The following is a 23,590-nucleotide window of genomic DNA, read 5'->3' as shown; positions in this document are numbered from 1 at the left end:
TTAACTCTTATCCCCAATTCTTCCCTATCCAGGTTGAAGAGATCAGCATCTCCCTATAGAGATATAGATATAGCATTGAAGAGATCGTATCTCCCTGCCTGACGCATTTCTTAATTGGGATCTTGTTGCTTTCTTTATGGAGGACTACGATGATGTGGAGCCGCTATAGATATCTTTCAGTATTTTTACATACGGCTCGCCTACACCTTGATTCCGTAATGCCTTCATGACTGCTGAGGTTTCGAGTGAATCAAACGCTTTCTCGTTATCAATGAAAGCTATATATAAGGGTTGGTTATATTCCGCACATTTCTCTATCAACTGATTGATAGTGTGAATATGGTCTATTGTTGTGTAGCCTTTACGGAATCCTGCCTGGTCCTTTGGTTGACAGAAGGCTAAGGTGTTCCCGATTCAATTTGCGATTACTTTAGTAAATACTTTGTAGACAACGGACAGTAAGCTGATCGGTCTATAATTTTTCAAGTCTTTGGAATTAGTATCATGTAATTGTATGATTAGTATGGCGCCATTCCTGTGGAAGCGTACCATTCCTCCAGTGCTCAGTGTAGAATGAAGTCCTGAATGGCTCGATCATCTAGGTTGCGTAGGAGTGTGTATTGAATACCATCAGCCCCGGGTGCGGTGTTGCGCCTAATGCCCTGCAAGGCCGCCCTATCCTCGGCTTCTGTAATATCGGCGTCCAGGAGGGCGGCGTCTATGTGTGGGTAGTCTCTGTAGGTGGGGCGGGTGCCTGTAGCAATGTAGCGTTGCTGTATAGTGTGAAGTAGTGTAATCGAGACCTGATTTGTGGAGGATGGTGCGGACTCTGTTGCTAGTGTGTATTTTGGTTTGCGTAGGGTTTAATAATGCGCGTAGTAGCGACCTAGTCCGAGGTGTGCTTAGCGTGCCGCTGAGGCGATCGCAAATTGCCATTGCTATGCCAATTGTTGTTAGTGAGGGTGCTCACGTAGTCATCTGCCTCCGTAGCTAGGCGGACTATGCGCAGGCGAAGTTGCCGATTGTGTTTTTCCCGCCGCCACCGTCGGATCACGCCTCTGTGGCCTCCCAGAGATGGAGCAAATGGAGATCCACATCGGGCGTCTTTGTTGTCGCAGTGATGTGTTGAGTTGCAATTTTTAGATCAGTTTGAAGTTGTTTGATCCACTTCTGATGGGAGGGGGTGTCCTGAGGAGCGCTAGGGAGGACCGGTTACGCCTAAATTTATCCCAGCTTGTTATGCTCCCATAAGGGGACAGAGGTGGGAACTGCGCTGCCCAGCTTACCGCTTGCACTTTCTTGGCAGATCCATTTCCTTTATGGCCACGGTCCCTCGAACGGCCGCTGCTGGGAGTCCGGCCTTTGGAGCGGCCCTTGGAGCGACTCAGGTCAGTTTGGCAACAATCCCCGGGTGATCCGCGAGTGCGGCTGCGTACTCCAGTCCAGCGGTTCTCCGCCGAGCTCCCCGGTGTCGTTGCCGCTTGGTTCATATTTTGCTGAGCGCTCTGCTGAGTCGTCGTCCCAGGCTGGTATTGCGCTGATCCGGGCGGGGGGCACTGGTCCTTAAGTTTTTTTTTCACGAAGCACGCGCGATTTGTTGTGTGGCGGCAGTTGACGCGATGGACAGCGAGGGTCAGTCGCAGGATGAGCGCCGTTGCAGTGAATACATTTAGGGGTGCACTCATATTCTTTCGGTGGGTTCGATATTCCACACGCCGGGCAATGGGGTTTGTCGGGCGTGAGACAGACGTCCGCCCGATGGCCCATCGACAAGCATAAGCTGCACAGCTGTTGTCGCGGCCGGTATACGTGGCAGCGGAGTTCTGCTCCGTACCTAAGGGCGTAGCGGGGTACGTGGGTTCCGGAGAATATGACCAGGGCCGTATTCGTAGGTCCCATCATGCGAGCGTGTAGGACAGGGGCTTGTGAGCAGCGGAGGTTTTCGAGCAGCGTCGTCGCAGTGGTGTTGGGCCCAAGGCCTGAGACTGTACCCTTGCAGGAGTTGTCTGGGGCTGCTACGTACGCTTGAACGGCGTGTTGAGTGAGGCCCATGGATTTGAGTCGAGCTTTCTGCAGCCGTGCCGCGAGGTTCTCGTCCGGTGTGCTGAGCACCGCAAGATTTTGCTTAGTGCGGATGCGAATAATGAGTTCGTTGAGCACGGCGCCGTCCAGCCCCGCTGCTATGCCGATGGCTCGGGCAACAGAAGGATGAAGCCACGCACCGAGGTTCAGGCCGTCTCTCGGGCGGAAGACAATCTTGTAATCGTCGACAGGCAGTGGCGGGAGTAGCGTGTTCGTCTTTCGGGGTGCTTCGGGTGCCGGAGGACGGGGAAGGTTCGCAGTAACTTCAGCTAAGCGTTTCTTTTTCTGTGCCATGAGAAACCAGTTGGTGTCCTCCTCGACCTGACCGGTCTCCATCTGAGCGGAGTAAATTGGCGTGGGAAAGGACGGGCGCCCGCGTCTAGGATGGCGAGGTGAAGCGCGGGCGAGGCTCAGCGCGGCGGCCTCGGTGGTCCAAAAATTCCAAAGCCAATTTAATGTGAGGATCTCACCAGATCTTGCGAGAAATCGGTCTCGATCGATGCCGGTCGCCGAGTTGCGTCGTTTGATGGTATTTCCAGTGTTGAGAAGGCAGGGGAACCACTCTTCGACGGTTCGAAATACGGATCCCATACAGAGTGCGGCCAGTCACTACGGCAGCAGGTGGCGCACCCGCTGCCAGAAACCAACCGACGCACGATTTCGATACCCGGCAATGGCGCCGGTGTCTGCTACGGACCAAAAAAGCGCGCGCTAGCACGTGACCACGGCGCTTCGACCAATAGAAGGGTCGACTCTCCGGAGGCGTGACAGGCGAGACAGAAAGCGGCATAGTTCAGAGGAAGTCGTTACTTTTTTATTGAGGGTTTTTACAGCGAGCTAAAACCACTTCAGAGCGAGCGTGCTGGTCGCGCCAAGCCGTGGCGGCCGCGGTATCTACGCTGTGCTGCAGAGCAGATGCAGCTACATGGATCTGTATTGGCTATGTACACGACAGGGCCGGAGTGCGTTCATGGGCTCCAGTCGGGATGTGCTATTTTTACGGACGAGCTTTGTCCTGCACCACCTTGACCGACGGATATTAGCCGCATTCAAACAGCGCATTCTGCGCAATAGCTCAATACGAAGCGAAGTCTGCTAAGGCCTCTAGCCAGGAACGGACAGCGGTGAGCGCGCGCTGGCAAGCGTACGTCTGGCCTCAAGTTTCGCGTGGTTTGAGGCCAGTTGAGTGCTCAGCAGCAATAGAAATTAGCGACAATCGACGGATACGACACTGATACGTTGTGTGGCCAGAGCTTCACTCCTACGCGGGCGGGCGCAATCGAGCGTCAGCATACGATAGTCGGCGACAGCACGATAATCGCACTATCGCCGTCCTACCAAAATTCGAAACGCAGGTTTTCGCTTACTTCAGCTTGTTTATTAAACTGCGTCAGTAAATCTACGCAGTAAAAGTAGGAAGAAGCGCACTCATGTAAACAACCTTCTTGATTTATGTCAGCTATAATATAACAGCCGGAAAAGAGTGAAGAGTAGGCTTCTGTTGAAAAGAGAGTGAGAGAAAAAAACAAAGTCGCAGTTTCAACCGACAGGCGAAACATCGATTGCGACAGCAAATTATTAGACAGCTGGACGAAGTAGGATAGTAGGAAGGATAGTAGTTTTATTGGCCATATGAACTTGTAAACATATGCTAACTAAATTGACAAGCATGGTGTCACGTACGCACAGGCAAACAAACACATCTTACTCGTTGAGCGTGGGCACTTGCTGACCAAACACTGGTGCAAGGAAGAGTGGCGCGAGCGAATTGACCCTCGTGATGCCTGTCTCTCGCTTCAACGCGCACTAAGCTACGAAGTTACCAGCCCTTGAGCACCTAGACTCAGTAATCATCGCACATCGCTTCCTAGAAAGGGCTCGCGCCGGCCGCGCTCAGCCGCGCCATACACAGGCGCCGCCGGAGTAGAATGCCCTCGCACGCTTTCACTCACATACAGCAACGGCGCTGTCACGGTGTTATCACACTTCAACTTTATACGGTGCATCACGGCGACGCCAATGGCGACGGCGGCGGCGGAAATGCGGCTGGAGTGCGCATGCAATTGCTATCGCAATAACAGGTAACTTCGCGGTTCACTTGCCAGCTCCCCGCGGCGCAGACTGCAAAATTTGGCTGGTATGTTCAAGCGCATCCGCGAACTGCGTTTGTTCACCGAGCCCGAGGGTTCGTTCAGAACCCTTTTAACCTGTTTACGTCGTATGATACATGCAGGCGTGTGTGCCTTTCTAGAGCAAGATGAGCATACACGCGAGTCTTGGCGAGCACTGGTTTCGCTGTGGAAGACACGAGCGCATTGATGGTCTAATATTGAGAACCCTTAAGCAGCACTCACCGTTTTCGAGTTAAGCGTTCCAGAAGTGCCTGGACTCGAGGGCTCCTATAATTCATAAAAGAAAGAAACGTAAGTATAAAAACATTCTTACAGAAGCCATCGAAGATGAAAGTGAAAATGAATGTTAGCTTTCTTGTGTAATCTGGCGCATATCGCCATGCCATCCGTGAGCCTTATGGGCACATCAATATACACACGCGGCAATCACTGCACCATACTTGATATTCTGCAGCAATTTCCATTACACTTAGTATAGCGATCCTGACTGCAGTTTTGTTGCAATGACTATCTACCAATAAGCGGTCGCGCTCGAAGCGGTGTCATAGCTATTCATCTTTTCTATTTATATTCATCATAGCTCTTCATATTTTTTATTCATAGCTATTCATTTCACAAAGGCTGTGGAAGATGCCGCGAATTGATCCACAAGACATCCAGTCTTAGCAAAGTGGCAGCGCGCCACATCACAAAGAGACGCAGAAATTGACCGAAACAGCTAGTCGGGGTTTGGAACTGGGTCTTTACCCGATACAGACGACACATAGACGGGAAAGCGAAACTATGTCGCTTGCTTATATTCAGGGAAACGATTCTAGGAATTCTAAGAAGCGGCAGAAAGACGATATAATGCTTCCCAAATTTCGCAACAACGAAACTGAGGGAAACAGCCAATGAGAAACACTTAAATATTGGTAAAGTAAACAAAAGTAGTAAAACAATGTTAATGTCCCTTTTCCTCTTATCAGATGTTCCACTTTTAACGGATCTCAATGACTGCTGTTGCTGCTGCACCAAAATATTGACGACGTAAGAGTAAGTAAAACAGCCTTAAAAAATATAGACCCCCCCCCCCCAAAAAAAAAGAAAAGATCTGTTGAATTGCGTGGTACAAATCCATCCATCCATCCATCCATCCATCCATCCATCCATCCATCCATCCGTCCATCCATCCGTCCATCCATCCATCCATCCGTCCGTTATTAAAAGATGTGCTTTATTACTTGAAGAAAAGTTCTGAGACCTGAATGATATGTGATAAGCAACAGCCCACTGGTATCGATTGTAGTCCGTGCCGAGTGGCGTAGCTGAATTTCTACGCCACTCAGATAATTTCATCCATGGCACTAGCATAGGTCGTTGAGGTCAGATTGCTGTGAGGGAGCATGTGATACTTGGTGGTGATGCCCACCAATCGGATTTGGAAATAGCAGATGACAGAGTTTGTGCATTAGCAAGTAGGAACTTGCTACATTGTTTCTATTCCAGTCGTCATGGCTATAATGACGAGAAAAGAAACAAGTTGAGACTCAACATGTTACTTCGCCGATTGTGATAAAACGCCCTTAAAAGCAAGCATTTCATCTATGGCACTAGCATAGGGCCATGAGGTCAGATTGCTGTTCTGATTTCTGAGTGATGCATTTTTGTTTTGTTTATGTGTGCATTTCACGAGATTTTTTTTTCTTTAACTAATGTGTAGCTATGGTTTTCAATATGTTCTGTACTACTTATTTTGCTGTTCAGTTTCGTTTTGTTTTTTTCCACTCCTGTTAGAACCCCTGAATGAGGCTGACAGTATTAATAAATGAAATAAAATGAAATTTCTTAACTACAAAAGGCTAATGTACAGTTTGCATGAAATTAGTAACTAGGCTAGCCCTGCGCCCTAAGAGTTGGCTAGGAAAGGCAACTTCACACAACCGGCCTAGTCCACACTCCTGAAACATGACAAACCAATAAAATCAAATTTTCTTTCTCTTCAAACAGCAGATGACATACCTGACAACGTTGTGTTCACAAAAAGTTTTTAAAATATACTCGAAATTTGGCTTAACAATCAGCCAATCAATAGTGGACGAGCAAGGGAAGCCTCAACGTGGGAAGTTGTCTTCGTCACGGCCCTCATAAATATGTTTGATTGTTGAAACGTTGGCTGCAGGCTGAGGCTCCTCTTGCTCACCTCTGTTACTCAACTGAAGTGTTCGTCTCCTTGTAACCTTTCTCCATTGTTTGAACGCAGAAACCGAGATGTGTTTTCAACATGAAACCGTAAATTGCATTTTCCAACGATCTGTGAGCATTAATTGGGTATACTTATAATTTATTTAGTGTCCTTGTTTATACACAATATTTGCAAAGGTCCTTGTAAGCACTGTCGTCTGCATAACGCTCCTCACCTCCCTAAGGCTACTCCACTTGTGTCAAAGCCTTTACTGTGTCACCTGAATACTACACGTGCAGCAGAAATATCAAGAACAGACAATATGTAATTTAAAATTTAGCATAACGTTTTTCTCCTGAACACTTCGCGCCTATCGCCAATGTGTTATGAAAATAATGCGACATTGCAGCTCAAGCGCACTTTACATACAGTACATCTTTGCCGAGCACTTCTTATGGTTCTTTTTTTAATCTAGCTGCTACCGTCGAAGGCAGACAATGTACGTACAGTATGAAACACGTCGACCAGCACTGCACGCAATACAAGTACGAGTGTAGCCGAGAACAAATATCGTTGTCTGAAGCTTCCTTCTCCTTGCTTTAACTGCACGCCAAACACGATGAGAAAACTTCGCTCGATTTCAGTTTTTAATTCTGTTAAATAGATTACTGTCTGTGTTTCTGTACATTGTAAACTCAGTGACTGACAGCATTAGCTCCACCTGACCTGTACGAAAATTGTGAGCATGTATTGCTTCATTCACGATTGGCAATAAACCCCAATGCACGTTTACTTCTCTGATGTGTTTTCTTTTTTGCCAGTTGGGGCCTCTCGGTCACCTGGCGATATAGTAAAGGTATCTGTAGTCATTTTATAGTACCGTACACACAAACCCGCCCGGAAAGCGGTAGCAAAACGCCCAAAACCAGCGAGCGAGCAGCGCAACGATCCCCACCAGCCGCTACCGTAGCGGCCATATTGCTTACTAGGTAACAATGATGATGTTAGCTTTGATTTTGCCAGCGCCATCTCTCGGTCGCATACTTTAGTCCACAACGCCACCGCTACTGTTACTTCCGCTGCACTGTGGAAGGTATAGTCATGGTACAGTTTCCCTTCTCCACGTTTATATAGGTGTTCTGTGCTTTAGTCGCGTTTAGCGCTTTGTCCAGAGTGACATCAGGCAGCAGATTGGCCGAATGAAGTCACTCAAGGACGTGCTCTTCGGCGTAATTGCCGCGAACCGTGTTGGATTGGGTAGCAAATGGTTAAAGCCTCTCACCGTGGTGTCGGTGGGCAGCGCGGTAGGTGGCTCCTCCCGGTAGAGCGGCGTGCAGATCTCGTCGCGGCAGACGAGTCCCGGCTTGCGGCCTTCGTCGCCGCATGGGTGTCGCGCCAGTTTGGGCTGCACGTGGCGGCTGAACAGGTCCCACCTACGGAGGACGGGTGTTTCAGATGCGCCACAGACGGCAGCCACGCTTATAATGGGGCGCAAAGGGAGGGTCCGTTTGAAATGACACAGTATTAAGCCCAAAAAATACCCGCATTCTAGAACGTTTCTACAGGCACCGGGCGCGGGATCAGTTTGGGCCGGTGACCGCTTCATGCGGCGGCGCCTCGAATATAATGGAATGTGACGGCCGGGCCGGGATCAGTGTGTGCTGCCGCCGGCTACGTTGATTTAATTTGTTCCGTAGTTTTATTTTTCTATTTTGCGTTGCCGAAATAACACGTAAAACGAAATCTGATCAAACATGTGTTTCAGGGTGTACGAACAGTCACTGAAACATTATTGAAGCTGGTTAGCCCATTCAGTTACATCGTTTTACATCGTGGCCTAACCAGATGGAACGGCGTAGAGACTGGATACGCGCGGTCTGTAGGCAACACTACGTTCGTTGCTTAGCAATCCGCATTTTTGATGTTCCTGTGCTGCCCTAGCTATGCCGCACTCCGCTGGAATTGTTTTGGAAGTGTGCCGGGGCTTTCACCGATTGATTTGTGTACATGTGCCCATATTGAGAGTGCGTCTGTGCATTCCGTAGATCTCAGTTAATTAATAATACCCTCTCCGTGCAGCATGTCGTCCCTGGAAGTCATGTAGCACTGAATGACTACCGGGTGAGAAGGCCTATGTGCGCTATTCTGCAAACAGTGCGACCGATAAAGGCACATCGAGTTCCGTTTGCCAACACGGCTGCCTTGCAGTTTGCTGTCGCTGATTTCTGCACTTGCAGCTCGCATTTGGAATTCTTGTTAAATAGTTTTTCTGGCATTTCGCATAATCAAGAAGTCTTAGAGCCCAGCCCTCTCCGCCGGATTTATCAAAGCGGTGCACTTGTTTGTATCAACATCTACAGACGCAGATCGTTGAGGGACAAATATTGTGGAAGGGGTGCATCGTTGATATGAAATAATGCCAGAACGTAGCAAAACATACGTATCTGCGCATATGTGCCGTCTTGTTCCACCCCGAGACGAAACATTATGAGCGGCTTAATCACTGAAACAATGGCAAGTGTGATCCAGATAGCATATTACGGGCTGCTACTTTTTTCTGATTCTCGCTTTTCTTTAACTCCATCATACTTAGAGTTTGCGCGTGCCATGAAACATTATTAGAGAAAACTGTGCTCGCATAAATTAAGTGCTCATTTATAGGCCGTGTTGCTCTCTCGCGTAAAGGCGGATGCCATTGCTGACACAGATGGTACAACTCAGCGAGGCAGTCGTTTCTTCTGTTCTATGCCGAAGGCACTGTCTCTTGTCTCCCGTGTGACGCATAGGTAAACAGTTTTTCTCTGAAATTAAGAAATGTGTCGGCATAACAACACGTGCGGACCCACCCGTCTACGTAGCCAATGCGATCGGCAGCCATCGGGAACGGTGACGTAGGGATGTTGCCACAGCATCGTGTCGCCGCTTGTTACTTATTGTGCACGCGCCGTGCGAAGTAAAGAGTAGTTGGCATCGAAAAACTGTAGGACCACAACTGGACTATAATAGCAGTGTCCTTCATCGTAACTGCTTATGTTTAAGTTCAGGTCCCCCGGTAGCGGGTGCACGAACTCGACGGGGCCAGGCCTAACCCAACCTTCGCTAAACAACATTGGCTCAAACTTCATGCGCACGGCTTGCGAGGACTGGAGCTTGCGCATTTAAAATTTGAAGTCATGTTTAGACATTTTGAGTGCGAATAATGATATATAAAAGTGAAGGCCCTGCGGCTACCGCTTTATCGGTTCGATTACCGATAGCGTACAGTTCGGTAGAGTGATCACGGTCTGCACGCTGATTTTGTCGGTGCCGTTAACAAGAAAGTCCGTCGATGCTGCAACTCACGCCCGTCGGTTGCGTCGTTGTCGGATTGCTCTCATAGAATGGTCTCAGCGACGCACTGTGCTGAGTAGTCGGCGCATTGCTGGCTTCAGTGTCTTGTCGGTCTCGTATCGACCCAGTGTTACCGCGCCTTAAGCAAGTACGCGAAGTCAGGCACGCGCTGGGCTGACGCTGCAAGGAGACTGCGTCAGTAGCGATGTTTCTGAAGCTTCGCCCCAGAGTAACGCAGGAATTCACTGATCAACTTCTTAGCCATCAATGCAAGGCGGCAACATCAAAGTCAGTTCCCGGTGCAGTCCGAACGAAGCCCTGGTCGCTTTCCACGTACACAGGTATTCGGCACCGCACCGACGTAGTGCTACCAGTGGAGTTCTAACGCAATAAACGGCACGAGTGTTTGCTGCAGTGCTCGTCCGTGAGTTCTCTTTTCTTATTTTTTTTGGGGGGGGGGAGGGAAGAGGGCCGCTCGCCCTCTCCCCTTCCTCGATTTCAGGTCGCGCGCGTGTCCTTTCCGCGCGACAGCGACAAGCGATGTGATGGGAGATGGCTGTCGCGTTCGCCCGTCGCTTACAAGTCGTATCCCATGTGAGCGACGATATTGAGCGACGTCTCCCCGATGTTGCCGGAATGAGGGCAGCAATATAGGCGCCGAAACTAGCGTGACGCGTGCTTTATTTAAGTTGATGTATTTTACTGTAAAAAACAGCGTATAATATTTCTGGGGGTATTGCAATAGGTTCTTATCCTCCTCCCCTTCTAGCGGTGACCCTTGGTGCCAAGACCGACGCCTACACGCATGCGCGTCCCTCCTAAACTGCAAGCGTGCATGTTTCCACGCTTCCTCCTTGCGCGCCTCCGGCGATATCCGAATGTAACCGCGAGGCAGCCCTCTTGCGATATGCGCTGTGGCGGCTTCGACGGGCGAAACTATAGTGTACTAGAATAATGTCCTAGTGACACGACCGGAAAGGAGCGCGCGTGCCTCTTTCCGTTGACGCCACCAGGTGTCGCCACTGCGACCTTTTCTAGCAGACCGGCTGCTCTCATATTCGTTGCTATTTAGGCGGTCCGTGTTATTAAGTGTTTTTTACGGACATGATTCTTTCATTATAACAGAACAGGATTGTATTTAACAAAGTATTGTGTAAAGGAAGATCTTGAAGGCCACATCGAGACCATAGTATCGACAATGCCGTCTGCTAGCGTATTCTCGCACAGTACAGCGCTTTCATTGCGCTCGTCGTATCGCATGTGCCAGCTGGCAATTCACTGAGCTTCTTGTTGCTCATCTACTGCTCGAAAGCCAATATATCTGGGCCTGCCTTGCTTCTGTGGAGCTATATTTACCACCCCATTTAAATCGCGTGCTTATCGCAAATGACAGGACAGTTCGTAGCGACTTCGGCGTTGCGCTGCTAACCCCGAGGGCGTAGGATTAAATAATGGACTCGTTGGCTGCACTTTCATAGCGGGAAAATGCAAACATGTCCGTGTTGCCGGTTATAAAACCCCAGTTGGTCAAAATTATTCATGTGTCCCTCCCCCCCCTCTTTACTGCGTGCCTTATAATTAGATCTTAGTGTGTTTTACACATTAAACCCCGGAATGAATTCATTTTTGACTATGCAGTTGCGCACATACAAACTCACAATTTTTCCCGAAATTTTAGCTCCTAAGAAATCCGCCGCATCTTCAGCACATACTGTCAGAGTGACGCTCGAAAGAAATCCAGGTTACTCTTTTTTTACTTATTCACAATGAAAATAGCACAGCTATAATGGAACCCTAAAGTGAACCTTCCCTAGACACCGAGCATCAAATCCCATTATAAGTAACTATTACTGTTAAAACACATGACCAAAAAACACCTTGTAGCATGGAGTTCTAGGAACATCAACTTAGCTTAATATATTTTGATGCCTGCAGGGCGCCTTCTTTCATTACACTTCTTCACGCTTTTTGTGAAGAAATGTAGCCTGGTTGTGATGTAGAAAGCAGTGAGTTCTGCTGTGATGGATTCGAAGTGTACAGGGCAGCCAAGTTGATGCTGCAGCCTGGCTTTAACAAAACCTAGCTAAAACATCTAAAACACGGTCTGCGTGCAACTCAAGAAGACTAAAACAAACTATGAAGTCTTTGTCCAAGTTGATCATAAACTTGTATATAGGGGAGGCAGGATATGACAAACCACCGTTGTCTTTCATATGGCAAACTCTGCAAGCCTCAAATTTCCTGCTGCCCATTTTCTGATAAATAGTAAGTTCAGGCAGGCTTCACAGCCTGTCTTTAAAATGCACTTTCTCGCCACAACCAGCGATATAGAAAATTAGGCGGCTGTCACTGGATGCTGTAGTCCGAAATACCACAGCAGCAGGTTGCAACCTCGAGTTAAAACACGTGAAAGGTCATGAAAGTCACTTTGAGGCATTATTCCTTGGCAGATGATGCGGCTCTCAGAGTCCTTGTCCTTGTTACTTTGTGGTTGCATGTGTTTGCGTTGTTACAATTTTTAATGTTTTTTATGTTTATGTAGCAAATGGTTCGCAGCGGCAAGGGAGCGTACAAATATGTCTTGGCACAGCCCACCTCTAAAGTACAGTTGAGCAGACACTTCGTCTTCATGCCCACTGAAATGCAGAACTTTCTCATGCAATATCTCGAGCCTTTCTTGCTTTTGTACCTACGTTGTCGCGAAAACTACGGTTGAGTCGTTGCCACACTTAAAGTGGCACCAGAGCTTAAGGGAACATTCACTACTTGGAGCGAGCTAATTGCGAATGGTTCATTCTCCGCAAACTGTCCGTTTTCATCTTACGCAGACTCGACCAGTATCTCGCGAAGTGGTTGGCGGAGCTGACGCTCTCCCGCTCTTTCTTCATTTTGTGCGGTCCGTGCGCTCTTACGTGGCTTCGTGCTTCATCAGTGCACTTTCTACGGCTGACCTCTTCCTTTCTGGCCTCTCTTCAACAGGTGCGACAGAAAGGTAGGACGTACAGTCGGGCAGAAGGGTAGGCACCGCGCCAGGCGCCAGCGACAGCTTCCCACGTGGAAGTCGCACTTCGGTGCTATTGATGATGCCGACGTCATCATCATCATCATCATCAGCCTAGTTACGCCCACTGCAGGGCAAAGGCCTCTCCCATACTTCTCCAACTACCCCGGTCATGTACTAATTGTGGCCATGTTGTCCCTGCAAACTTCTTAATGTCATCCGCCCACCTAACTTTCTGCCGCCCCCTGCTACGCATCCCTTCCCTTGGAATCCAGTCCGTAACCCTTAGTGACCATCGGTTATCTTCCCTCCTCATTACATGTCCGGCCCATGCCCATTTCTTTTTCTTGATTTCAACTAAGATGTCGTTTACCCGCGTTTGTTGCCTCACCCAATCTGCTCTTTTCTTATCCCTTAACGTCACACCCATCATTCTTCTTTCCATAGCTCGTTGCGTCGTCCTCAATTTCAGCAGAACCCTTTTCGTAAGTCTCCAGGTTTCTGCCCCATATGTGAGTACTGGTAACACACAGCTGTTATACACTTTCCTTTTGAGGGATAGTGGCAACCTGCTGTTCATGATTTGAGAATGCCTGCCAAACGCACCCCAGCCCATTCTTATTCTTCTGGTTATTTCAGTCTCATGATCCGGATCCGTGGTCACTACCTGCCCTAAGTAGATGTAGTCCCTTACCCCTTCCAGTGCTTCGCTACCTATCGTAAACTGCTGTTCTCTTCCGAGCCTGTTAAACATTACTTTAGTTTTCTGCAGATTAATTTTCAGACCCACCCTTCTGCTTTGCCTCTCCAGGTCAGTGAGCATGCATTGCAATTGGTCTCCTGAGTTACTAAGCAAGGCAATATCATCAGCGAATCGCAAGTTGCTAAGGTATTCTCCATCAACTTTTATCCCCAATTCTTCCCACTCCAGGCCTCTGAATACCTCCTGTAAACATGCTGTGAATAGCATTGGAGATATCGTATCTCCCTGTCTGACGCCTTTCTTTATAGGGATTTTGTTGCTTTCTTTGTGGAGGACTACGGTGGCTGTGGAGCCGCTATAGATATCTTCCAGTATCTTTACATATGGCTCATCTACACCCTGATTCCGTAATGCCTCCATGACTGCTGAGGTTTCGACTGAATCAAACGCTTTCTCGTAATCAATGAAAGCTATATATAACGGTTGGTTATATTCTGCACATTTCTCTATGACTTGATTGATAGTGTGAATATGGTCTATTGTTGAGTAGCCTTTACGGAATCCTGCCTGGTCCTTTGGTTGACAGAAGTCTAAGGTGTTCCTGATTCTATTTGCGATTACCTTAGTAAATACTTTGTAGGCAACGGACAGTAAGCTGATCGGTCTATAATTTTTCAAGTCTTTGGCGTCCCCTTTCTTATGGATTAGGATTATGTTAGCGTTCTTCCAAGATTCCGGTACGCTCGAGGTTATGAGGCATTGCGTATACAGGGTGGCCAGTTTCTCTAGAACAATCTGACCACCATCCTTCAACAAATTTGCTGTTACCTGATCCTCCCCGGCTGCCTTCCCCCTTTGCATAGCTCCTAAGGCTTTCTTTACTTCTTCTGGCGTTACCTGTGGGATTTCGAATTCCTCTAGGCTATTCTCTCTTCCACTATCGTCGTGGGTGCCACTGGTACTGTATAAATCTCTATAGAACTCCTCAGCCACTTGAACTATCTCATCCATATTAGTAACGATATTGCCGGCTTTGTCTCTTAACGCACACATCTGATTCTTGCCTATTCCTAGTTTCTTCTTCACTGTTTTTAGGCTTCCTCCGTTCCTGAGAGCCTGTTCAATTCTATCCATATTATAGTTCCTGATGTCCGCTGTCTTACGCTTGTTGATTAACTTAGAAAGTTCTGCCAGTTCTATTCTAGCTGTTGGTTTAGAGGCTTTCATACATTGGCGTTTCTTGATCAGATCTTTCGTCTCCTGCGATAGCTTACTGGTTTCCTGTCTAACGGAGTTACCACCGACTTCTATTGCGCACTCCTTAATGGTTCCCATGAGATAGTCGTTCATTGCTTCAACACTAAGGTCCTCTTCCTGAGTTAAAGCCGAATACCTGTTCTGTAGCTTGATCCGGAATTCCTCTAGTTTCCCTCTTACCGCTAATTCATTGATTGGCTTCTTGTGTACCAGTTTCTTCCGTTCCCTCCTCAAGTCTAGGCTAATTCGAGTTCTTACCATCCTATGGTCACTGCAGCGTACCTTGCCGAGTACGTCTACATCTTGTATGATGCCAGGGTTCGCGCAGAGTATGAAGTCGATTTCATTTCTAGTCTCACCATTCGGGCTCCTCCACGTCCACTTTCGACTAACCCGCTTGCGGAAAAAGGTGTTCATTATCCGCATATTATTCTGTTCTGCAAACTCTACTAATAATTCTCCTCTGCTATTCCTAGAGCCTATGCCATATTCCCCCACTGACTTGTCTCCAGCCTGCTTCTTGCCTACCCTGGCATTGAAGTCGCCCATCAGTAGAGTGTATTTTGTTTTGACTTTACCCATCGCCGATTCCACGTCTTCATAAAAGCTTTCGACTTCCTGGTCATCATGACTGCATGTAGGGGCATAGACTTGTACCACCTTCAATTTGTACCTCTTATTAAGTTTCACAACAAGACCTGCCACCCTCTCGTTAATGCTATAGAATTCCTGTATGTTACCAGCTATTTCCTTATTAATCAGGAATCCGACTCCTAGTTCTCGTCTCTCCGCTAAGCCCCGGTAACACAGTACATGCCCGCTTTTTAGCACTGTATATGCTTCTTTTGTCCTCCTAACCTCACTGAGCCCTATTATATCCCATTTACTACCCTCTAATTCCTCCAATAATACTGCTAGACTCGCCTCACTAGATAGCGTTCTAACGTTAAACGTTGCCAGGTTCAGATTCCAATGGCGGCCTGTCCGACGTAATCCCTCCAAATGTATCGAGGCTGAAAGTGGCGCTCACATACCACTGAACATAAAAAATTGTAACAACGCAAACACATGCAACCACAAAGTAACAAGGACGAGACACCAGCACGGAATTCTTATGTCAAGTATGCACCAACTCGCCCAGAAAGAAGTTTTAATGAAATACCGCTGAAGATTCCGTGAGATGCTTGTCTGCTGTTCGCAGATTGCGCTCTCCCATTTCTTCCCAAGTTCATTTTCCGTTGGTGCGGCGAACAAGGACGCTTTAGGAGCGCCCTGATAATCACTGCGGCATGCCCGGAGCGTATAAATGGGTGTCCGTCTTTCTTTTTGGCATCGAACCTCCTGTGCTGCAGTAGATGCAGGGATACGCCTTCTTTTTTCAAATCATCCACTGTTTTTCACAAGCATGGCCACGTTGAACGTAACACGGCTCGGAAAACACACGGAGCAAACAGTCGCAGAGCGCGTCTGAGCCGGCTCGACCGCGCGCCAGCAGCTAGAAAAAAGCACAGCAGCGCCACCGACGGCGGCTACTGGCATTTGCTTCAGCCGGCGCATTGTCCCTCCCTCTTGCTCGCGCCACTAGGACATTATTCTAGTACACTATAGGCGAAACTGTGTGAAACGTGCTTAGAAGCGTGAACTTGCGGGTGCCACTGCGGCCGCTTTTTGTCAAGTCACGAGCGCTGACGCATAGGGCCGGCCCGGTGGCGAACGCAACAAGTCATTTTTTTCTTCTGGGCTGCACCTTCTCGTGGCCAATCTTAGTTGTTTTTTTTTAGAGCGCAGCTCTTTGGCGTCCGTTCCTGGGTTTCGCGTCGTCGTCGTCGTCGGCGTCGTCGTCGGCCTCGTAAACAGCTCCGCCCCCCTTTCATCCCCCCAGCGCTAGCAGCGACCGACTGATACCGCTGGATGCCGCTGACGCCGCTAGAGAGTCAAGATAACGTGACTGCATAGAACACCGTCGCCGCCATGCAGAAAGAGGAGGAAAGGGTCCCCCCCCCCCCTGTTCTTGTGTGGCGGATAGCTGGGGTTGACTCACTATCGCCGTCAGCGGCATCAGTCAGTCGCTGCTATCTCTTCCCTCCTCCCTTTATCGTGTTGTCCGCTTGCTGCGCGCGCTTCTGCCCCCATCGTTTGCCGCTGGGTGTACACGCCGCCCCCCTCCGCTTCCGCTTACTGCTGGTTGCTCTCGACGGCGGCGATGAGCCTCCGCTTCGGCGGCGCGAACTGCAGGGTCTTCTCGGCGGCGGCGATGAGCTTCTGCTTCAGCCTCGCTTACTGCTGGTTGCTCTCGACGGCGGCGATGAGCCTCCGCTTCGGCGGCGCGAACGGCAGGGTCTTCTCGGCGGCGGCGCTTAGCCTCTGCTTCCCCCACGGCTGTGACAACCTCGCGAGGCACTTGTATAGATCTCGTCTTTGAGAATCAAGCATTGGTGTACCAAGTCGAACATATATCAGTCTATTTCTCCGACCACAAAGCTTCCTTCATGACTGTCAAGAACTGTTAGTGGAGTCTTTGTTAAAGGAATACGTGTGAAAAATAAAAAAAAATTATGTGATAGCGCATACATGTGTTGCTCGATTTCTTTGCCTCAATCTATCGAAAAGGTGAAACAGCTTATTTGCTGCGCTCGCATTTCGCATTAGGAAGTAACGTAATCGTCGGTAATTTTTTTCTTTTTACGAACGGTGCGTTCTACCGCAGAAGAGCGTGGCAGAAGACGTGCTCTATAGACCGTTTCATCGGGCGAGGAGGATAGGGCGCGCGGAGTAGTAGAAAACATTTATTCACAAAAGAGGAAAGAAATAAGGAGAAAAAAGAAATGTACAGTGAGTGGAGTCTTCATTTCAAAACCCCAGTGGCCTTGGCTGCTGCTCTCGCCTGGATTACCAGTCCGCGCTGGGTCTCTAGGTCTGAGCTGGACAGGGTGGCCTCCCACTGCTCCTCCGGCTGTTGTGTTTGTATGTCTGGCGGTTTGGGGCCCGTACACCCCCACGTGACGTGGTAGGCAGTGGGCTGTTCGTTACACCAGGGGCATGCGTCTTTGTAGTGTTCTGAGAAGAAGCTGTATTTGTGTAAGTTGGGGAAAGTCTTGGTCTGGAGCTGTCTCCAGTCCCGCGCTTCCTGTGCGTTTAGCCCCTTGTGTGGTGGGGGGTAAAGCTGTCGTTGTTTGCGCAGATACTGAAGTCTCGCGCCGTAAGCCGCGGGGACGGGGAGGGTGGTTGTATAATCGAGGATTGTGGCCGCTCGGTTTGTGTGACCTCGAGCTAGCCTGTCCGCGACCTCGTTACCCTCCAGCCCCGAGTGCCCCGGGGCCCACGTAATCTGGTGTTTGAGTGATGAATTTGTAGCCAATGGATTAGTCGTGAATCTAGCTAAATTTTGAGGTATTCTGCCTGCTAGAAGGAGCCGACATGCCGCTTGGGAGTCGGTTACTACTTGTAGTTCTCGGTTGGTCGCGTCCCCGTATTGAACAGCCAGCACGATCGCCGCCGCTTCCGCTTCCGTAACCGTACAGTGCGGAATGGAGATACTGGAGACTTCTGTGTAAGTAGAGTCCACCACCACGACTGCTGCTGCGTTGGATGCACCCTGATAGAGGGAAGCGTCAACGTAGACCGTCTTCGGGCTCCGTCCCACTGTGCGTTTGAGGTAGTTTACTCGGGCGTTTCTTCTGCCTTCATTGTGAGTTTGAGACATGTTTTTTGGGAGCGGGTCCACGTGTACTCTGGCCCGGTACGGTGGAGGAATGTTCGTGGTCGACTGGATGGTGTCAATGTCCGCCGGGTAGCCGATGCGCTTGAGGATGTGCCGGCCTGTCGCTGTGGAGAGCAGGCGTTCTCTCTGGGACAGGAGGACCGCCTCTTGAATTTCCTCGAACGTGTTGTGTAGTCCCAAAGCTTCCAAGCTCACATTGGATGTATACGGTGGGAGACCAAGGGCATTCTTATAGGCTACACGTATCATCGCATTGACTTTGTTTAGGTCTGCTCGGAGCAGGGTGAGGTATGGGAGCCCGTAGGAGAGGCGGCTGATGACCAGCGCCTGCACCAGACGGATCGTGTCCTCCTCCCGCATGCCTTTTCTGTTTCTGGCCACCCGGCGGATCATCTTAGAGATCTGCTGTGTTGTCGTTTTGAGCAGTTGGATTGTGTGGTTGGCCTTTCCGTCGCTCTGCAACCAGAGACCCAGGATCCGCATGACTGGCACTTCCCGGATTGGAGCCCCGTGTAGGAGGATGCTCAGTTTGCCTGGTGATTTGTAGTTGTGTCCCTGTATGCGGATAACTTCGGATTTGTCGGGTGAGCAGCAGAGCCCGCATCGAATGGCCTCGATTTCGACGCAGTTTGCTGCCGCTTGGAGCGTGTCTTCCTTCTCGGCTAGGGAGCCGGTGTTTGTCCAGATCGTAATGTCGTCCGCATACAGGGTGTATCCAATGTTCGGAACCTGTTGCAGAGCCCTGGCGACTCCAATCATGGCGATGTTGAATAGGAGCGGGGAGATGATCGATCCTTGTGGCGTGCCCTTGTTGGGCATGTCTTGAGGGTCCGATCTCGTGTCACCCATTCCTATTGTTGCCGTTCGGCTGGACAGAAAGTTCTTGATATATTGGAAGGTGCGCTTGCCGCAGTTGAGATTGCTGAGCTCCGAGAGAATGGCCTCGTGAGACACGTTATCAAACGCACTTTTGAGATCCAGCGCCATAATGATGTGTTCGCCACCCCTCGGGATGTTGGAGAGAACCTCTTCCTTCAGGAGAAGGAAGGCGTCTTGCGTCGACAAGCCCGACCGGAAGCCAATCATGGAGGGATGAAAAAGATTGTTGTCTTCCATGTAGTGTTGGAGGCGCGTCTGGACGACTCGCTCGTAGAGCTTGCCCAGGCACGATGTGAGAGATATAGGTCGTAGTGCTTCAATCACCGGCTTCTTGCCCGGTTTCGGAATTACTATGATCTCCGAGTGTTTCCACTCGGAGGGAATTTCATTCTTCTCCCAGAGCGAGTCATTGAGGTACTTGGTGAGGTCCCTGATCTGTGCCTTGCTCAGGTTGCGGATCATGGCGTTGGTAATTCTGTCTACTCCCGTCGCCGTGTTTCGGGTGCACGATCGGACGGCGGCATACACCTCGGCCTCAGAGATGGGAGCGTCGAGTGCAGTGTTTTCCTTGCCCTGGTAGGTCGCCGAGCACGGTGGGGCGGTACTAGTACCGATGTAGAGCCTTTCCTCCTCTCTGGCTTGGGCGATCCGGCGCGGCGCTGCTTGAAAGTATTGCTGTCGCGTGCTGCGGAGCGATTTCGAGATGTTTTAGATGGTATTTTGTGAAATTTACGCCGTGTCCGTTCATATAAGGTCGTCAGGGAAACCTTTCGGTGCATCGGTAACTACAGCAGGCGGAAATATCTTTTGGGAGCGCAGAAATGTGACGCGTTTTATAAGCCGCGGTGTACGCACATTATCAGTCGCGGTGTGTGTATGTGTTGTGAACTATTTTACTTATATCGGTTTTAATTCAACAAAGAAACCCGGTGTCTCTGTATTAGCAGCATGAAATGGTAAATCTGCTCAATATCTGATCGCTTGGCGTAGGGAGTAAACCATAAAGCATAAGAGCGCATGCTCGTGCACGGCCAACGTAAGGCAACCACGAAACATCTAAGCGGCAGGCGCAATCAAATATTTGTGATACACCGGCATCATTCTCGCTCATTTCAAGTCTAGTAGGCTTGAAATTACCATATGTCTACGCTAACCTTGCTGCATGAGGCCCATGGCGCTGCTCAACACAGCGATCAGTGCGGTTGGTGAACCAGCACGATACATATATAAGCTGTTTGCTTCGGCATTGCCTTTTTGGCCTGTATACAGCCATAATATATGAGAGGGTTCGCATAAAAAGAATGCGATGGCAATTTTTTGAGCGCAAAATTTCTGTAATACGTGTGAGTGCGTCGTAGAGAAGTGAACGAACACAACCGAAAAAGAAATTCGGTTATCATCCTCTTTCTCGAAAGAGCAAGAGAAAACGGGCTAACGCCGCAACAGGGCCTCGCATAGTCACGCCGCGCAACGTTTATAAATATATAACCGCTGATGCGGTATGCTTGGACCATGCGGTATATAGAACAAAGATATATGTAATCCAGCACTTAGCACTGCTTAGGACGCTCGCGCAGTTCGTAAACAGTTCCTTTGCTGGACAAGCGTAATTCAGACTGTAAGGTATTCTGCTATCGCTTGCCAAAACTATTTTATTCAGGGGCGGAAACCTCATCCATCGAACCAAGTAGCCACGCAATGTAACCTGCAGCGACCAGTTTGAACGCTTGTCAAAGTATAACATCACAGCTCCTATCGTAGCAGAACGGTACCCACGCTCACGCTGTTACGATCGTCGCGTATTTTTCATGACTCCTAAACCGCAGCTTAGAAATGGAGGATAATACTGCAATAAGGTCACATTATTGACTGGAACATTCAGAAATACACAATTCATCTCCGAGGCTGATTGTAGACTCGAATATGCGCGCACACATCGCGTTGCGTGTTCTGTCCACCTCAACGCCAGCAGAAATTCCGGCCATGATGCCTTAAACCACTTCAGCACGTCTCACAGAACCGTTTACTACGTAGAAGACGCTAGTCATACTAAACAGACCGCACGACCGGGAAAACAAACGCCAGAAACTGCCGCCAAGCGTGTACCTGCCATGCAAAAGACCGCTTTCACCCAAGCCAGTATGGCGCTGCTCATAGGCGGCGCCACTGCGTTCGCAATATGGCGGCGCCTACGAAAAAACGGTCTATAGAAGGAGACAGGCAAGACGAAAATGGGGGACAATTGATTTCCGTTGTATAAACGAAGTTCTGCCCGTCGAAGCCGCCACGGCGCATATCGCAAGAGGGCTACCTCGCGGCTACATTCGAATATCGCTGGGCGCGCAGAGAGGAAGCGCGGAAACCTGGCACGCTTGCAGTCTCGGAGGGACGCGCAGGCGTGCAGGCGTCGGTCTCGACACCAGGGGTTCACCGCTAGAAGGGGAGGAGGGTCGCTTTGCCACGCACTCGCGCATCCCGCAAACTTTTGCTGTTGACTGTACATCCATTTCGGGCTTCGCGCTATTGGCTAGTCGCTCATAGCACTTGCGGGCGACGAGCGACGAATTCTAGATTTCTAGAACTGAGCGATTGAGCGACAAGGCCGAGCGATCTGTTCAAGCGACGGCCCGTTTTGTCGCTTAAAGCCATCGCTCGTCGCCGTCGCGCATAAGATCGCTCTCATGAGGTTGAGCCTTTAAAGCGTTGCAGAAGGTTTTAAAGCGTTTCGCGACTAATCCGATAGGGCAGGGCGCATGCGCTGTCGCGCCGGGAAAGAAAGGCGGATTGAAACGAGGTCGAAGCGTCGGCACATATGGTCGCCGGCCCTGGGAATACGGAAGAGACCATCGTGGTGCACAGTGAAAGCGATAACCTTTGTGACGCATTGTGGTTGCATTTGGTCCCACGGCAATCACCTAGAGCTGACCTGTGGCGCAAAAATAAATAAATAAAAAAGAAATTATGCAGATCCCACGCACTGTAGGAATCGATGTAAGCGAAGCATTCCGTGCTGGATGCTTTGATTGACGATAATTAGCTGTGATGTTGAAAGCTAAAGCTTAATTTCTTCAACCTTGAGTCCAACACGAGAATGGTTGGCTGATGTTAAACGCTACCTTGCGGGCCCCACTGGTGTTCGTCTGCGTATAGTACACAGAACACACAGGGAGAGGTGCTTGCTTGAGGCGTTGTTGTGCACCATAGTTCATAACTTCTGAGAGCGTTGTGCATAGTCATTGCCTCACATGATACATCGCATTGTGCCAGAAGTATTACAATTGAATTGGATTATGGGCCTGTACGTGGCAAAACCACAATCGGAATATGATATAGCCCGTAGTGGCGGACTCCGGATTAATTTTGACACTGTGATATTCTTTAACGTGTCCCAAAATCTAAAAGCACGTGCGTTTTCTATTTCGCCCCCGTCCAAATGCGGCTGCCGTAATTGGCATCAAATCCACGACCTCTAGCAATGCCATAGCCGCAAATCTAACGCGGCGGGCACAGAAGTGTTGATTTGACGGTCGACCGCTTCCCTAGTGTCGCCTGGACCCTGCGGTGCGCTTTAATTAATGGGGCTCTGCTTCTGCACGCCCTGTGTAGTTTGTCCGCTCGACATATTTGCATGGTGTTCATATTTCAGAAGTAGCAGCAACGGACTGTACTGTACCTTGAACTGAAGCTTATCCAGTTTCCCCGCAACCGCCGTCGTATAGTAGTAGGGTTTGGTTGCCTTTTCACGTCACTTCCCCCCCCACTCTTGTACGGGAACTGCTTCTTCTCCCTCCTCCCTACAGTTCTATCTGCGTCCCCTCTGGACTCGCACCTTAGTAGAAAGAGAAGCACCGCAGTTTCTGCAATGCTGCTGAGGGGTGTCACGGATAATTTTATGACCTTTGTTTTTATTATCTACCTTGTATACGCTCCCCCGCCTTATGTAATACCCCGACAGGGGCCTTTAAGAGACAATAAAAGATGATGATAATTACAGCTGTCAAGAGGCTAATGTGCCGACGGCCAGGGAGCTCCAGAAGGCATTTTGCACATTCGACGCGGTGGGGTGAAAACGAGTTTCTAGCGTCTCCTTTCATCTCTGACTCGCTCCTGTCAGGTATGCACACGCTGTGACCCCGCCGACGCAGTGTGCCTGACAGCAGCAGCCACATCAGCAGCAGCAGTGTGAAAGTCAAAGGTGGAGGCAAAAAAAGCTTCGCTTGAATAAATAAATAAACAAATAAAAGACGGCGGCAGCCGAGTGTTCCGAGTATTGAGTTTCAATCGCTGAGCATTGTGCATTTCCGACGCTGCTTTGCTGTGA

The 23,590-nt window shown here is 49.5% G+C and overlaps 1 protein-coding gene across 4 annotated transcripts in view; it reads right to left on the bottom strand.

Moving 5' to 3' along the window:
- Positions 1-23,590, bottom strand: part of LOC142573136 (glycogenin-1-like) — an 89,449-nt gene that overhangs the window by 40,464 nt on the left and 25,395 nt on the right. For 2 of the 4 annotated variants that reach the window (XM_075682669.1, XM_075682668.1), the window contains exons 6-7: positions 7,661-7,811; positions 4,437-4,481 (exon numbers count right to left, since the gene is read on the bottom strand). In XM_075682669.1, coding sequence (XP_075538784.1) covers positions 4,437-4,481; positions 7,661-7,811 — 196 coding nt within the window. The remainder of the gene's footprint in view (positions 1-4,436; positions 4,482-7,660; positions 7,812-23,590) is intronic. The other 2 variants (XM_075682672.1, XM_075682671.1) reach the window with 1 other exon arrangement.

This window comes from Dermacentor variabilis, chromosome 2, assembly GCF_050947875.1.
Source record: "Dermacentor variabilis isolate Ectoservices chromosome 2, ASM5094787v1, whole genome shotgun sequence".
NCBI lineage: Eukaryota > Metazoa > Arthropoda > Arachnida > Ixodida > Ixodidae > Dermacentor > Dermacentor variabilis.
This window is presented reverse-complemented; position numbering and strand designations above follow the sequence as displayed.